The following is a 15,424-nucleotide window of genomic DNA, read 5'->3' as shown; positions in this document are numbered from 1 at the left end:
TGACCGTAATTCAGGACAAACACAGGGTTGTTAGCATTAATGTCACGCGATACAGCCGCACGATCGTGGTACATGTTTTGCCGGTGACGCCGGGTTTCCACATGATCATTTAGATCCGGGTGGACTAGGGAGAGCCTGGTTTTGAGTGCTCTCTTCATTAACAATTCTGCAGGGGGAACTCCAGAATGGGGTCGCGTCCGATAGCTGAGCAGAACCCGAGATAAGCGGGTCTGCAAAGAGCCTTCCATCATGCATTTTATGCTCTTGATAGTTTGAGGTGACCCCTCACTCTCAAAAGCATCCATGACCAGAAGCAAGTCTGCAGGCTGCGCCATTTCCACCCCGGTAGTGGACAATGGTAGCCGACTGAGGGCATCAGCATAGTTCTCCGTGCCTGGTCTGTGGCAGATAACATAGTCATAGGCGGACAATGTTAGTGCCCATCTTTGGATGCGGGATGAAGCATTGGTGTTTATACCTTTGCTTTCTGAAAACAGCGAAATGAACGGTTTGCGGTCGGTTTCAAGCTCAAACCGAAGTCCAAATAGGTATTGGTGCATTTTCTGAACCCCATATACACATACCAATGCCTCTTTCTCGACTGTAGGCTCTTTCAGCCTTAGGCAGACTTCTAGATGCGCATGCAACCGGTTGAAGTTTGCCCGATACATTGGTTTGCTGTACCACACAGCCGACCCCGTACGAAGATGTATCACAAGCTAGCACTAATCGTTTACACGGGTCATACAGTACAAGTAACTTATTAGAACGAAGTAGGTTTCTGGCTTTCTCAAAAGCTGTCTCTTGAGATTTACCCCAAACCCAGTCGTCACCCTTTCGTAGCAACATGTGCAACGGTTCCAGCAAAGTGCTTAACCCAGGTAGAAAGTTACCAAATAATTGAGGTGTCCCAGGAACAAACACAGCTCCGTCACATTCTGTGGTCTGGGTGCATTCTTGATGGCCTCTGTCTTTGAGTCCGTGGGTCTGATGCCGTCTGCCGCAATCTTTCTCCCCAAAAATTCGACCTCTGGCGCCAGGAAAACACACTTGAAGCGTTTCAGCCTGAGTCCCACTCTGTCTTGTCAACTTAGGTTGTGCAGGTGTTCGGTGGTGTTACGACCGGTGATCAGGATGTCGTCTTGAAAGACACTGGTGTGCGGAACCGATTTCAGCAGACTCTCCATGTTCCTCTGGAAGATGGCAGCAGCCAAGTGAATCCCAAAAGGGCACCTGTGGTATATAAACAGTCCTTTGTGTGTGTTGATGCACGTCAATCTTTTCGAAGATTCAGCCAACTCCTGTGTCATGTAGGTGGAGGTTAGGTCCAACTTGGTGAACGACTTCCCCCCCCCCCCCCGCTAATGTTACGAACAGATCATCCGCCTTTGGTAGCGGGTACTGGTCTTTTAACGAGACTCGGTTGATCGTTACCTTGTAGTCTCTGCAGATTCTGACCGTGCCATAGCTTTTCAACACCGGAACAATTGGACTGGCCCACTCGTTGAACTCGATTGGCGATATGATTCCCTCTCATTGAAGTTTGTCCAGTTCAATCTCGACTTTCTCCCTCATCATATATGGAACCTTATGCCATATGATGAATGGGCCTTGCATTGGGGATTGGATGGATCTATACCTTGGCGCCTGTGAAGTTGCCAATGCCTGGTTCAAATAGTGACGGAAACTTTCTCAGCACTTGGGTGCACAAGGCATCATCCACTGAAGATAGTGCTTTGATGTTGTCCCAGTTCCATCGAATCATTCCCAGCCAGCTTCTGCTGAATAGCGTTGGGCCATTGCCTGGTACAATCCACAGTGATAAATCATGCACAGCTCCATCGTACAATACCTTAACTGCCGCAGTGCCAATGACTGGTATGAGCTCTTAGGTATAGGTGCGCAGCTTTGTCTGAATTGGGCTCAGTTTGGGCCTTTGTGCCTTGTTCCCCCACTGTTTCTCAAAAGCCTTCTGAGAATTGACTGACTTGCCCCCATGTCCAACTCCATTGATACCGGAATACCGTTCAATTTGACTTTCAGCATGATAGGGAGGCTCTTGGTGGTGAAGGTGTGTACTCCCTACTCTTCCTCCTCGGGTTGAGTTGCCTCTCTTGTTTGTTCTGCGTGATCCGCGCCGGATCGATCATCGTCTGCCACGTGGTGAGTCGCAGCACTCTTGCACATTCGCTGGAGGTGCCCCATTGTTTCGCAGCCTTTGCACATGTAGTGCTTGAATTGACATTGATAGGCTCGATGATTACCCCCGCAGAGCCAACATGGTGCTAATGGATTTGCATTCATGCCCGATGGCGGACTCTGAGTTATCCTGGGTCTTGCAGCCGCAGACGTGTAGACCCTGCCATAGGCAGTTCTGCCTGCTAGCGACATTATTTAAGCACAGTACTTGCCAGTGAGCTTTGATGCTGGGAAGATATCTGTCTGGTATTATCACTCGTTAATATGAATGCCTGGGCTATCGTGAAGGCCTTGCTCAGGTCTAGGGATTCGGCGAACAGCAGCTTGTGAAGAATGACCTCGTGGCCAATGCTGAGCACAAAAAAGTCCCGCAACATTTCCCCCAAAAATCCAACAAATTCACAAGTTCCCACAAGGCGTCTCAGGTCAGCGACATAACTCGCCACGTACTGGCCCTCGGAGCGGTGGTGCGTGTAGAAGCGATACCTGGCCATTAAGACGCTCTCCTTCGGTTTGAGGTGGTTCCAAACCAGCATTCACAACTCTGTATATGTCTTCTCCGCTGGTTTCTCCGGTGCTAGCAGATTCTTGATGAGGCCATATATTGTGGACCCACACACGGTGAAGAGAATCACCCTGCGCTTGATCGCTTTATCGTCCCCATCCAGCTCATTAGCCACAAATTACTGGTCGAGACGCTCAACGAGGCTTCCCCTATACAAATCATCACCCTCTACAAATCTCTCTAAAATACCAATGGCAGCCATGACCGCGTGAAATTTCGTAATCTGTTACTCGTTGCCAATTGTTACGTAAGGAAGAACTCCACAAGACTGAGTACTGTGAGCTAAAACTGATGTGACCTTAGTCACTTTAATACAACTCCAGAGTGCCGAACCAGCACTCCTTTTATACTCCCTTGCACGAGGTGTGCAGGTGACCCTTGGGCCTCCAACAGTTGCGCCTTCTGCTGGCAAGCCTTACACAGTTACAGTGTTTACATACATAACACGGACAGCATGCGATTATCATTGAATTGCACACTGGCCCCTTAGCACTGTATATGCATTTCATTTGTAACTTTGATAATTTGACACTTCTAACTGCAGGCTAGCTTTTTTTTAAATGAAAGCATAGATATATTTGGCAGATTAAGTTGCAAATTTCTGCTAGTTGCATTTGTGAATGAAGGTGTTCCCACAAGCTGAATGAGTGAAAAGGTCATTGTTCAGCCATGCATTGCTATTATACTATGAGATTAATTGTTACATTATAAGATTGACATTATGTTTTGGCTTTTTAAAGGCATATTTTAGAACAAAATGTGCCAAAATAATTTGTTGTCAGTGTACACACCCATAGCAGTACTTTGTGAATTTTAAGCTTGCTATTCTGATAGTTGAATGTGCTCTCCAAAGATTTTGAAGGAACTGGGGTAGGTTAGGTCAGCAAAGTCAGCAACTGATAGGTGTGTAATCTCAGCAATGAGATGCCTGCATTCTCTTCAGTCTGCCATTCACTGCTTCAGTTAGTTCTCTGTTGAAAGCTGTTCTGATGAAGGGATAAATCCTGGCCATTGCACTGCATAGTACACCATGGTAGAATTTATTTCCCCCAATGAAACACAGCATCTGTAAGCATGACAGTTCATTAACAACCTCTTAATTGTTCTTAATAAGCAGTAAGTACAGATTGAACAGCCAGAGAACTGTTATAAACTAGTTCATTTTTGAGATTACAAAAAGAAATTATGGATGAGGACTAGGCCACTAGAAAGACCCTACATTCCCACCATCTACCGTATATACTCGCGTATCCGGCGATCTCGCGTATCATGCGACCCCTAAATTTTCGTCCCCAAAACATGATTTTACCATATATCTCATGTATCATGCGAGTCACTTTTTTGAGATCGAATACAGACCTTAACATGAAACATCGAGTGGATTCTGCTCTCTCTCAGTGCTCTCTCTCCGTGCTCTCTCTCCGTACTCTGTCCCCGTACTCTCTCTCCGTGCTCTCTCTCCGTACTCTCCCCCCCCGACCTCCGCGACTCTCTCTCCCCCCCGGACCTCCGTGACTCTCTCTCCCCCCCCCCCGACCTCCGCGACTCTCTCCCCCCCGACCTCCGCGACTCTCTCCCCCCCGACCTCCGCGACTCTCTCCCCCCCCCCGACCTCCGCGACTCTCTCTACCCCCCCCCGACCTCCGCGACTCTCTCCCCCCCGACCTCCGCGACTCTCTCTCCCCCCCCCGACCTCCGCGACTCTCTCCCCCCCGACCTCCGCGACTCTCTCCCCCCCCCCGACCTCCGCGACTCTCTCTCCCCCACCGACCTCCGCGACTCTCTCTCCCCCCCCGACCTCCGCGACTCTCTCTCCCCCCCCGACCTCCGGGACTCTCTCTCCCCCCCCGACCTCCGCGACTCTCTCCCCCCCGACCTCCGTGACTCTCTCTCCCCCCCGACCTCCGCGACTCTCTCTCCCCCCCCGACCTCCGCGACTCTCTCTCCCCTCCGACCTCCGCGACTCTCTCTCCCCCCCCCGACCTCCGCGACTCTCTCTCCCCCCCGACCTCCGCGACTCTCCCCCCCCGACCTCCGCGACTCTCTCTCCCCCCCCGACCTCCGCGACTCTCTCTCCCCCCCCGACCTCCGCGACTCTCCCCCCCCGACCTCCGCGACTCTCTCTCCCCCCCGACCTCCGCGACTCTCTCTCCCCCCCCGACCTCCGCGACTCTCTCTCCCCCCCCGACCTCCGCGACTCTCTCTCCCCCCCCGACCTCCGGGACTCTCTCTCCCCCCCCGACCTCCGCGACTCTCTCTCCCCCCCCGACCTCCGCGACTCTCTCTCCCCCCCCGACCTCCGCGACTCTCTCCCCCCCGACCTCCGCGACTCTCCCCCCCCGACCTCCGCGACTCTCTCTCCCCCCCGACCTCCGCGACTCTCTCTCCCCCCCGACCTCCGCGACTCTCCCCCCCCGACCTCCGCGACTCTCTCTCCCCCTGAAGAGAAGAATTTCAGCAGGAGTCAAATGGATTTTTTTTTGCATTGGGAGGATGTAGTTAGTGGTGTGCTGCAGGAACTTGGCTTGTTTTCCACATAAACTAATGATTTGGTCATGAGTATCGAGGAACTAATATCAACCAGGGATATTCGATTTACAATCATGGAGAGTGAGAGGAGAAACCAAGAGAAATGTCTTTACATAGAGGATTGTTGGAGCATGCCGAGATTCAGCGTGGATACGGCCTGCTTAACAGCCTAACAGCCTAATCTTGGCCAGCACTTCACACCCGCAAATTTTGTATCTCGCGTATCATGCGACCCCCCAAATTTAGGTTACAATTTAGGTCTTCAAAAGTCGCATGATACGCGAGTATATACGGTAATTGTTTCATAAATGATTCCATAGTTTTTTGCCTCCTCTGCTGTATCTGGAAATCCAGTCCATGTGTTGGTTAATCTTTTACAGGAGACTTTTATGATATCAGTCTTTTCGATTTACCTTAAACTGTGAGCCATTGTCCTAATCTCACAATTTAATTTAAATAGTATTCTGGTTTTACCTGTTCCATTCCTTTAACTAGCTTGTATACTTCTATAAGATCAGCTCCTAGGCACCTATTTTACAACCAGGCATATGCAGGACAGAGACAACGACAGCTTTTTTCCCAGTTTTGTGCTCATTTCTATTCGAAGATGAGCAGGGGAGTTCTTCCGGTGCCCTGGCCAATATTTATCCCTCAATCAATATCACTAAAACAGATTATCTGGCCATTATGTCATTGCTGTTTGTAGAAGCTTGCTGTGTGCAATTTGGCTGCTGCGTTTCCTCCATTACAACAGTGACTACCCTTCATTAGCTGTAATGCACTTTGGAACCTGGTTGGCTGCCGGGTGGGAAACGGAGTAAAGAAATGATAATGAGATTCTACCATTAAATTTGACAGGACCTCTACGTTCCCGGCATTTTCAGGTTTTCCTCCTGGGAACGGATTCCCGTTCCTTCCCCGGCACACTGTAAATACCACTTCTGTAGTCATCAGCCCACAACTTTCATAGAAACATAGAAACATAGAAAATAGGTGCAGGAGTAGGCCATTCGGCCCTTCTAGCCTGCACCGCCATTCAATGAGTTCATGGCTGAACATTCAACTTCAGTACCCCATTCCTGCTTTCTCGCCATACCCCTTGATCCCCCTAGTAGTAAGGACCTCATCTAACTCCTTTTTGAATATATTTAGTGAATTGGCCTCAACAACTTTCTGTGGTAGAGAATTCCACAGGTTCACCACTCTCTGGGTGAAGAAGTTCCTCCGCATCTCGGTCCTAAATGGCTTACCCCTTATCCTTAGACTGTGACCTCTGGTTCTGGACTTCCCCAACATTGGGAACATTCTTCCTGCATTTAACCTGTCTAACCCCGTCAGAATTTTAAATGTTTCTATGAGGTCCCCTCTCATTCTTCTGAACTCCAGTGAATACAAGCCCAGTTGATCCAGTCTTTCTTGATAGGTCAGTCCCGCCATCCCGGGAATCAGTCTGGTGAACCTTCGCTGCACTCCCTCAATAGCAAGAATGTCCTTCCTCAGGTTAGGAGACCAAAACTGTACACAATACTCCAGGTGTGGCCTCACCAATGCCCTGTACAACTGTAGCAACACCTCCCTGCCCCTGTACTCAAATCCCCTTGCTATGAAGGCCAACATGCCATTTGCTTTCTTAACCGCCTGCTGCACCTGCATGCCAACCTTCAATGACTGATGTACCATGACACCCAGGTCTCTTTGCACCTCCCCTTTTCCTAATCTGTCACCATTCAGATAATAGTCTGTCTCTCTGTTTTTACCACCAAAGTGGATAACCTCACATTTATCCACATTATACTTCATCTGCCATGCATTTGCCCACTCACCTAACCTATCCAAGTCGCTCTGCAGCCTCACAGCATCCTCCTCGCAGCTCACACTGCCACCCAACTTAGTGTCATCCGCAAATTTGGAGATACTACATTTAATCCCCTCATCTAAATCATTAATGTACAGTGTAAACAGCTGGGGCCCCAGCACAGAACCTTGCGGTACCCCACTAGTCACTGCCTGCCATTCTGAAAAGTACCCATTTACTCCTACTCTTTGCTTCCTGTCTGACAACCAGTTCTCAATCCATGTCAGTACACTACCCCCAATCCCATGTGCTCTAACTTTGCACATCAATTTCTTGTGTGGGACCTTGTCGAACGCCTTCTGAAAGTCCAAATATACCACATCAACTGGTTCTCCCTTATCCACTCTACTGGAAACATCCTCAAAAAATTCCAGAAGATTTGTCAAGCATGATTTCCCTTTCACAAATCCATGCTGACTTGGACCTATCATGTCACCTCTTTCCAAATGCACTGCTATGACATCCTTAATAATTGATTCCATCATTTTACCCACTACCGATGTCAGGCTGACCGGTCTATAATTCCCTGTTTTCTCTCTCCCTCCTTTTTTAAAAAGTGGGGTTACATTGGCTACCCTCCACTCCATAGGAACTGATCCAGAGTCAATGTAATGTTGGAAAATGACTGTCAACGCATCCACTATTTCCAAGGCCACCTCCTTAAGTACTCTGGGATGCAGTCCATCAGGCCCTGGGGATTTATCGGCCTTCAATCCCATCAATTTCCCCAACACAATTTCCCGGCTAATAAGGATTTCCCTCAGTTCCTCCTCCTTACTAGACCCCCCGACCCCTTTTATAACCGGAAGGTTGTTCGTGTCCTCCTTCGTGAATACCGAACCAAAGTACTTGTTCAATTGGTCCGCCATTTCTTTGTTCCCCGTTATGACTTCCCCTGATTCTGACTGCAGAGGACCTACGTTTGTCTTTACTAACCTTTTTCTCTTTACATATCTATAGAAACATTTGCAATCCGTCTTAATGTTCCCTGCAAGCTTCTTCTCATACTCCATTTTCCCTGCCCTAATCAAACCCTTTGTCCTCCTCTGCTGAGTTCTAAATTTCTCCCAGTCCCCAGGTTCACTGCTATTTCTGGCCAATTTGTATGCCACTTCCTTGGCTTTAATACTATCCCTGATTTCCCTTGATAGCCACGGTTGAGCCACCTTCCCTTTTTTATTTTTATGCCAGACAGGAATGTACAATTGTTGTAGTTCATCCATGCGGTCTCTAAATGTCTGCCATTGCCCATCCACAGTCAACCCCTTAAGTATCATTCGCCAATCCATCCCAGCCAATTCACGCCTCATACCTTCAAAGTTAGCCTTCTTTAAGTTCTGGACCATGGTCTCTGAATTAACTGTTTCATTCTCCATCCCAATGCAGAATTCCACCATATTATGGTCACTCTTCCCCAAGGGGCCTCGCACAACGAGATTGCTAATTAATCCTCTCTCATTACATAACACCCAGTCTAAGATGGCCTCCCCCCTAGTTGGTTCCTCGACATATTGGTCTAAAAAACCATCCCTTATGCACTCCAGAAAATCCTCCTCCACCGTATTGCTTCCAGTTTGGTTGGCCCAATCTATGTGCATATTAAAGTCACCCATTATAACTGCTGCACCTTTATTGCACACACCCCTAATTTCATGTTTGATGCCCTCCCCAACATCACTACTACTGTTTGGAGGTCTGTACACAACTCCCACTAACGTTTTTTGCCCTTTGGTGTTCTGCAGCTCTACCCATATAGATTCCACATCATCCAAGCTAATGTCCTTCCTAACTATTGCCTTAATCTCCTCCTTAACCAGCAATGCTACTCCACCTCCTTTTCCTTTTATTCTATCTTTCCTGAATGTTGAATACCCCTGGATGTTGAGTTCCCAGCCCTGATCATCCTGGAGCCACGTCTCCGTAATCCCAATCACATCATATTTGTTAACATCTATTTGCACAGTTAATTCATCCACCTTATTGCGGATACTCCTTGCATTAAGACACAAAGCCTTTAGGCTTGTTTTTTTAACACCCTCTGTCCTTTTAGAATTTTGCTGTACAATGGCCCTTTTTGTTCTTTGCCTTGGGTTTCTCTGCCCTCCACTTTTCCTCATCTCCTTTCTGTCTTTTGTTTTTGCCTCCTTTTTGTTTCCCTCTATCTCCCTGCATTGGTTCCCATCCCCCTGCCATATTAGTTTAACTCCTCCCCAACAGCACTAGCAAACACTCCCCCGAGGACATTGGTTCCGATTCTGCCCAGGGTGCAGACCGTCCGGACTGTACTGGTCCCACCTCCCCCAGAACCGGTTCCAATGCCCCAGGAATTTGAATCCCTCCCTGCTGCAACATTGCTCAAGCCACGTATTCATCTGAGCTATCCTGCGATTCCTACTCTGACTAGCACGTGGCACTGGTAGCAATCCCGAGATTACTACTTTTGAGGTCCTACTTTTTAATTTAGCTCCTAGCTCCTTAAATTCATTTCGTAGGAACTCATCCCTTTTTTTACCTATGTCATTGGTACCAACGTGCACCACGACAACTGGCTGTTCTCCCTCCATTTTTAGAATGTTCTGCACCCGCTCCGAGACATCCTTGACCCTTGCACCAGGGAGGCAACATACCATCCTGGAGTCTCGGTTGCAGCCGCAGAAACGGCTATCTATTCCCCTTACAATTGAATCCCCTATCACTATCGCTCGCCCTCTCTTTTTCCTGCCCTCCTGTGCAACAGAGCCAGCCACGGTGCCATGAACTTGGCTGCTGCTGCCCGCTCCTGATGAGTCATCCCCCTCAACAGCACTCAAAGCAGTGTATCTGTTTTGCAGTGGGATGACCACAGGGGACCCCTGCACTACCTTCCTTGCACTACTTTTCCTGCTGGTCTTCCATTGCCTCGCTGGCTGTGGACCCTTCTCCTGCGGTAAGACCAACTCGCTACACGTGCTACTCACGTCGTTCTCAGCATCGTGGATGCTCCAGAGTGAATCCACCTTCAGCTCCAACTCCGCAACGCGGACCGTCAGTAGCCGGAGGTGGACACACTTCCCGCACATGTAGTCGTCAGGGACACTGGTGTTGTCCCCGTGTTCCCACATGGTACAGGAGGAGCATATCACGTGACCGAGCTGTCCTGCCATGACTTAACCCTTAGGTACACTTAAATTGGCGACAACAATGTTAAAAGTTACTGATTAATAAAGAAAAAGAAAAACTACTCACCAATCAGCAGCCAATCACTTACCACGTTGGCTGTGACGTCACCTTTTGATTTCTTTCTACTTCTTTTTTGACTTCTCTCAGCTGGAGCTGCACAAGTACGCCTCTCTCGACTCCCGCCTCTCTCGACGCTCCCCGGACTGCTGAGCCTTTTATAGGTATAGGCCGAGGCCGCTGCCGCTGCCGCTGCCTCTCTCGACTCCCGCCTCTCCATTTATGTGAATTGACAGAAAATCACAGCTGGCGAACACAGAAATGGAATTTCTACCCTATTGTTTAATAGTCCACTGCTCACCATTGGTAGAAAGTTGGAAAAGTGATTTTATATTATTAAATACAGGACTAATTTTGCATGCAAAGAATTCTGCAAAAAGTAAACTTTTCTTGCAGGTATTGATGAAGCAAGAAAATAGTGGACAGATTTTGAAATTTAATGCAGGAAGGTGGTTATCAAGACAGCACGATGATGGACAAATTGTGCGTGAAGTTTCTCTCGCAAGAGAACATGATGGGAAGCCAGTATATCCAGGTATGGAAATTCCTGTCTAAAAGGGCAGGCTGCTAAACAGCCACCAGTGGTACTCTAGCCAGGGTAATTAATGAAAATACCAGTTGTTTGACAATTCCAACAAGACAAGCTTCTAACCATAACAGATTTTAATTCCCACTGCATGGAATCACAGATAAATGTGCATTTATTATATGTCTTATATATATATATTTATTATATGCATTTATTACAACATTTGTAACTAGACAGCTACTGAATAGTATCGAACATTAATCGACCTCTCTTTGAATTATCGTTATTCTTTTCAGTTGTACCATGAAGGGTTAGGGTTGAGGTACAAAACCAGGGAAATTGACAGCGGCTTGGAAAGCCAGCACCAACCCACCAACTTCCAGGTTTCACTCCAGTTCATTAGGCTGCATGTACGCAACCACCTTGGGAGAGGCGGGTTGTCTGTTAACATATCAACAATCAACGGATCAGATGAAAGCTCTGCTGTTCTGCCATATTCAGTTGTGAATGATAGTGAACAATTGAACAGCTAATGGGAGGAGTAGGCTCCATGAATATCCCCATCCTTAATGATGGCAGAGCCCAGCATGCAAGTGCAAAAGACAAGGCTGAAGCGTTTGCAACCATTTTCAGCCAAGTCGATATACTGCACGTGACATGAAGAAACTGCTGAATGCATTGGATACAGCAAAGGCTATGGGCCCCGACAACATCCTGGCTGTCATGCTAAAGACTTGTGCTCCAGAACTTGTCGCGCCTCTAGCCAAGTTTCCAGTACAGCTACAATACTGGCATTTACCTGAGAAAGTGGAAAACTGCCCAGGAATGTCCTGTCCACAAAAAGCAGGACAAATCCAATCCGGCCAATTACCATCCCATCAGTCTACTCTCAATCATCAGTAAAGTAATAGAAGGTGTCGTCGACAGTGCTATCAAACAGCATTTACTTACCAATAACCTGCTCACCGATGCTCAGTTTGGGTTCAGACCTCCAATATGTCTGCACTCCTATAATTCTGCTCTCTTGAGCATCCCTGATTATAATCGCTCAACCATTGGTGGACGTGCCTTCTGTTGCCTACGCCCTAAGCTCTGGAATTCCCTGCCTAATCCTCTCTGCCTCGCTAACTCTCTTTCTTCCTTCAAAGCTACCTCTTTGACCAAGCTTTTGGTCACCTGCCCTAATTTCTCCCTATATTGTTTAGTGTCAAATTTTTTTTTTGTCTCATAATACTCCTGTGAAGCGCCTTCAGACATTTCACTACGTTAAAGACGGTATATAAATACAAGTTATTGTTGTTGTAATACACTTTTCTTCCTGCTAATTCCAACTCCTTCAACTTGTATCTTTGGATTATCCCTTTAAATACTGGAGTTGGGGTTGCTGCTGAGTGGAAACCCAGAAGTAAAATTATTATGAGGTGGCTGCGTTAAAAAGCCACTGACATGCCCTGAACTTACTTTAGGGTTTCCCGCGTGATATCAGATCCCAAGCGTGTCTCCCAATTAATTTTGGGGTCGATGATTCCAAACTGTATTTGCATGTAATAAAATAACCAAATAAGCTTATAGAAGGAGAATTGTTTGAATTTAACCATCAGGAAAAGGTAACTGATGCCAAGTACAACAGTAAGTGGATGTAAAGATCCGATTTGGACTTGGCACACGAAGCTAGGTCATTTTTACTCCGGGGTCTTATTTAAATACAAAGGGTCTAATTGCTCCCCCGCAAACGCGGTGTCAATGATGCAAGGCTGAGGGTGGCAAAAGGCCACTGCTAGAGACTCACAGGAACAGTCCCTGGTGTTAAGGTAAGTGGATCGGGAGGGGGATGGAGGTGAGTGGGAGGGGAGGGGAAAACCGGGACAGTGAAGTCCTAGGACTACACGGGGGAAAAAAGTCTTCTCTGCCCTCTTCTGGGTCTGTTGCTCCTTGGCACCGGGTTTCTCTAGTGAGTCTAGCACCTCACTGAGAATTAGTTAAAATGGCATCGCGGCCTGAATAAAGTAATCAGACCCCGATTTTTGCCTTTCAATGAGGACCTCGCTTTCTGCCCAAAATGTGCCTGTTAAAATGGTGCAGAAGGCAAGTGTGCCATGGGCAAGGTGACTGTCACGCTACTGATATTTTAACCCCTTGCACACCCCATTATCATTAGGCACAGGGGTAAAAATTGGGGCTTTAGATTCTACATGGTAGGAACTAAAGGTGGAATGCTTTTCAGGAGAAACCAGAAAAATCAGTAGGAAACAGAACCATCATTTGTGGAGCGACCCAGGAGTCCAGTTGCAGGTGGAGCTACCTCGCCAGTCCACAGTAAACAAATCACAGTCATAACAACAGAATTAAACATTAAGTTAGAACAATAACTGGAACCTCTGATGGAAAAAACAACTTTAAAAGCATTTGCTGCTTGATCATTTGACTGAGTTGGTGACCTTATAGAAATTGTGCTCTCACAGTGGACTGCTGCAAAATGAAGGCATTGTAGTTGCTGCTGGGGTACCACGCATTCACTGAATTAATCTGATCCTGTGGTCCGATACAGTCTGTGCATTGATGGAATGAAAGGCTTGCCTAATTCATATATGCCACCAGATTATTCTTAAGGGGCTTTGATTGCTACATGTGTGCCATCACTGAGGCTTTATGATGATGATTTTTCACCTGGTTAAAATGCTAGTCTCTCATGTTGTTGCATCCTTTGGGTGCATGCAGCACAGCACTCTTTCTCACACCAAATAATTTATTTTTCATATGCTTCCATGACCTATGAACATAGGAGAATAAATTAACATGGGTGACTACCTCCTGCCATGCACACTGCACATTGGCTCATGTGGAAGCGTTTCTCTTGGCCCCCAAAAATGGCCACTTTTTGTGCTGCACGTCCAGGCTTTCTTTGGTGAAGAGGCAGTCCTACCACCTGCTCCTGTAATGATCTTTGTGCCAGAGTTAGGATCCAAGAAAAAGTGATCTTTAAATTCTGCTGGATTCCCCACCCACCTGTTACCATAGCATCTCCCTGCACTCTGGGAAATGCACAGGAACTGTCTAAAATATTTAAGTTAGATGACCTCACTGAATTCAGCGAGGTCTGCATGGCATTCTGCAAGCTTCAGGATGCAGGAAAATGCTACAATTGCAGCTGCTTTTACCCTACAGCCAGGAAAATTGGCCAATCAGTGATGACCATTTTTACAAAAGGAAGGTACAACCTTTTATTCCTCAGATGAAATTTTTATTTGATCTTGCACAAATTTGTGTTGAACCGATGAGTTCTATGAAACTCAGGTTTCTTTTAGTCAGAACTTTACTACCTTAATCTCAGCACAGAGGGTGCGTGAACTTTATGCATTGACATTTGTTTCCTAATCTTCTTTGACAGAAAATTATATCTGAGCTTTATTTGCCTAAGGAAATCTCAATTCTAAAGTTTTTTCACCCCCTCATGCTTGAAATAAGGATATTTTTAATTCAATAGGAAGTGGAGGAATTGGTCCCAGTTCGGGAAAAAATCTTTCCCAGAGCTTGATGAAAGGTGCACGACAGGTTGAATAGCCTTTGCTATTTTATGTTTTAGGTCCAAAATTTTACTCAATTAGTCTATGCTTTCTGGTCTGCCATTTATTAAGTTCAGTTTCTATTAATGCTATAATAATTGTAATTGGCTTTATATTCTTGTGGTGCATTTGACAGTGGTGAAATACCAAGTACGTATCCATACTGGGCATTTGGAAAAAGCTGATTCTTATCTTCCCATCTACATCTGCATCTATGGGGAAAGAGGAGACACTGGACTGCGTTATCTGTACAAGTTTAACAAATCTGCCCAGTTCAAAAAGGGACAGGTAAGCTTGCAAGCAAATGCGATGGACTATATTTTTTTATTGAAAAATAGATTAAATGTTTTTTTTCATATATTTAGTGACCAACAAGCAAAATGGCAGTGATTTAGCAATGGGTAATTTTGTGAAGCACAATTTTGAAATGGCAGAAAAGACATCAATTATGAGACGCCTCCAATAATCACCCTTGAGCGCTTTTCAAAGGAACTAAAACTTGCTTAAGTGGTATTGAACTTTAAACGTTCAGCTGTGGAGTACACAGAACATTAAAGAGGTGGCTCAGGGCCAAATTTGTTAAGATTATTTTACCGATTGAGCCATGAAAGTCCTTGGTGACGGTGAATGGAGAAATGGGAGGACTCTTTCAGTCTGGGAGAGCGGCTTACAAGCATGCTCCAGAGGAAAGCTGTGTGATCATACATCATAGATCATGCACACTTGGGGTTGACTAATGTGACATGCTAGTGAGAGATCCAGGAGAATTTTCCTACCTTTGGAAAAGGAGCATCAGCAGAGGAAGAACATTACTCTAGAGTAAAGGTCAGCTAGAAAGATGAAGCTAGCTAGTAGTTATGGATATATGGAAAAGAACTGTTTTCACACAAAGTTGTTTAACAAAGAACATAATATAAGTGAGGATAGCAAGCTAATACAAATTATTTTCTAAATGCCATCAATGCAAA

The 15,424-nt window shown here is 46.5% G+C and overlaps 1 protein-coding gene across 1 annotated transcript in view; it reads left to right on the top strand.

The window, feature by feature from the left end:
- LOC139267383 (lipoxygenase homology domain-containing protein 1-like) overlaps window positions 1-15,424 on the top strand; it is a 496,361-nt gene that overhangs the window by 298,408 nt on the left and 182,529 nt on the right. Inside the window, exons 22-23 of the mRNA XM_070885678.1 lie at window positions 10,761-10,899; window positions 14,593-14,744. Coding sequence (XP_070741779.1) covers window positions 10,761-10,899; window positions 14,593-14,744 — 291 coding nt within the window. The remainder of the gene's footprint in view (window positions 1-10,760; window positions 10,900-14,592; window positions 14,745-15,424) is intronic.

The sequence above is a fragment of the Pristiophorus japonicus genome, chromosome 1, assembly GCF_044704955.1.
Source record: "Pristiophorus japonicus isolate sPriJap1 chromosome 1, sPriJap1.hap1, whole genome shotgun sequence".
Taxonomy (NCBI): domain Eukaryota; kingdom Metazoa; phylum Chordata; class Chondrichthyes; family Pristiophoridae; genus Pristiophorus; species Pristiophorus japonicus.
Note: the sequence above shows the minus strand (reverse complement) of the source record. Positions and strands in the feature narration are given on the sequence as shown.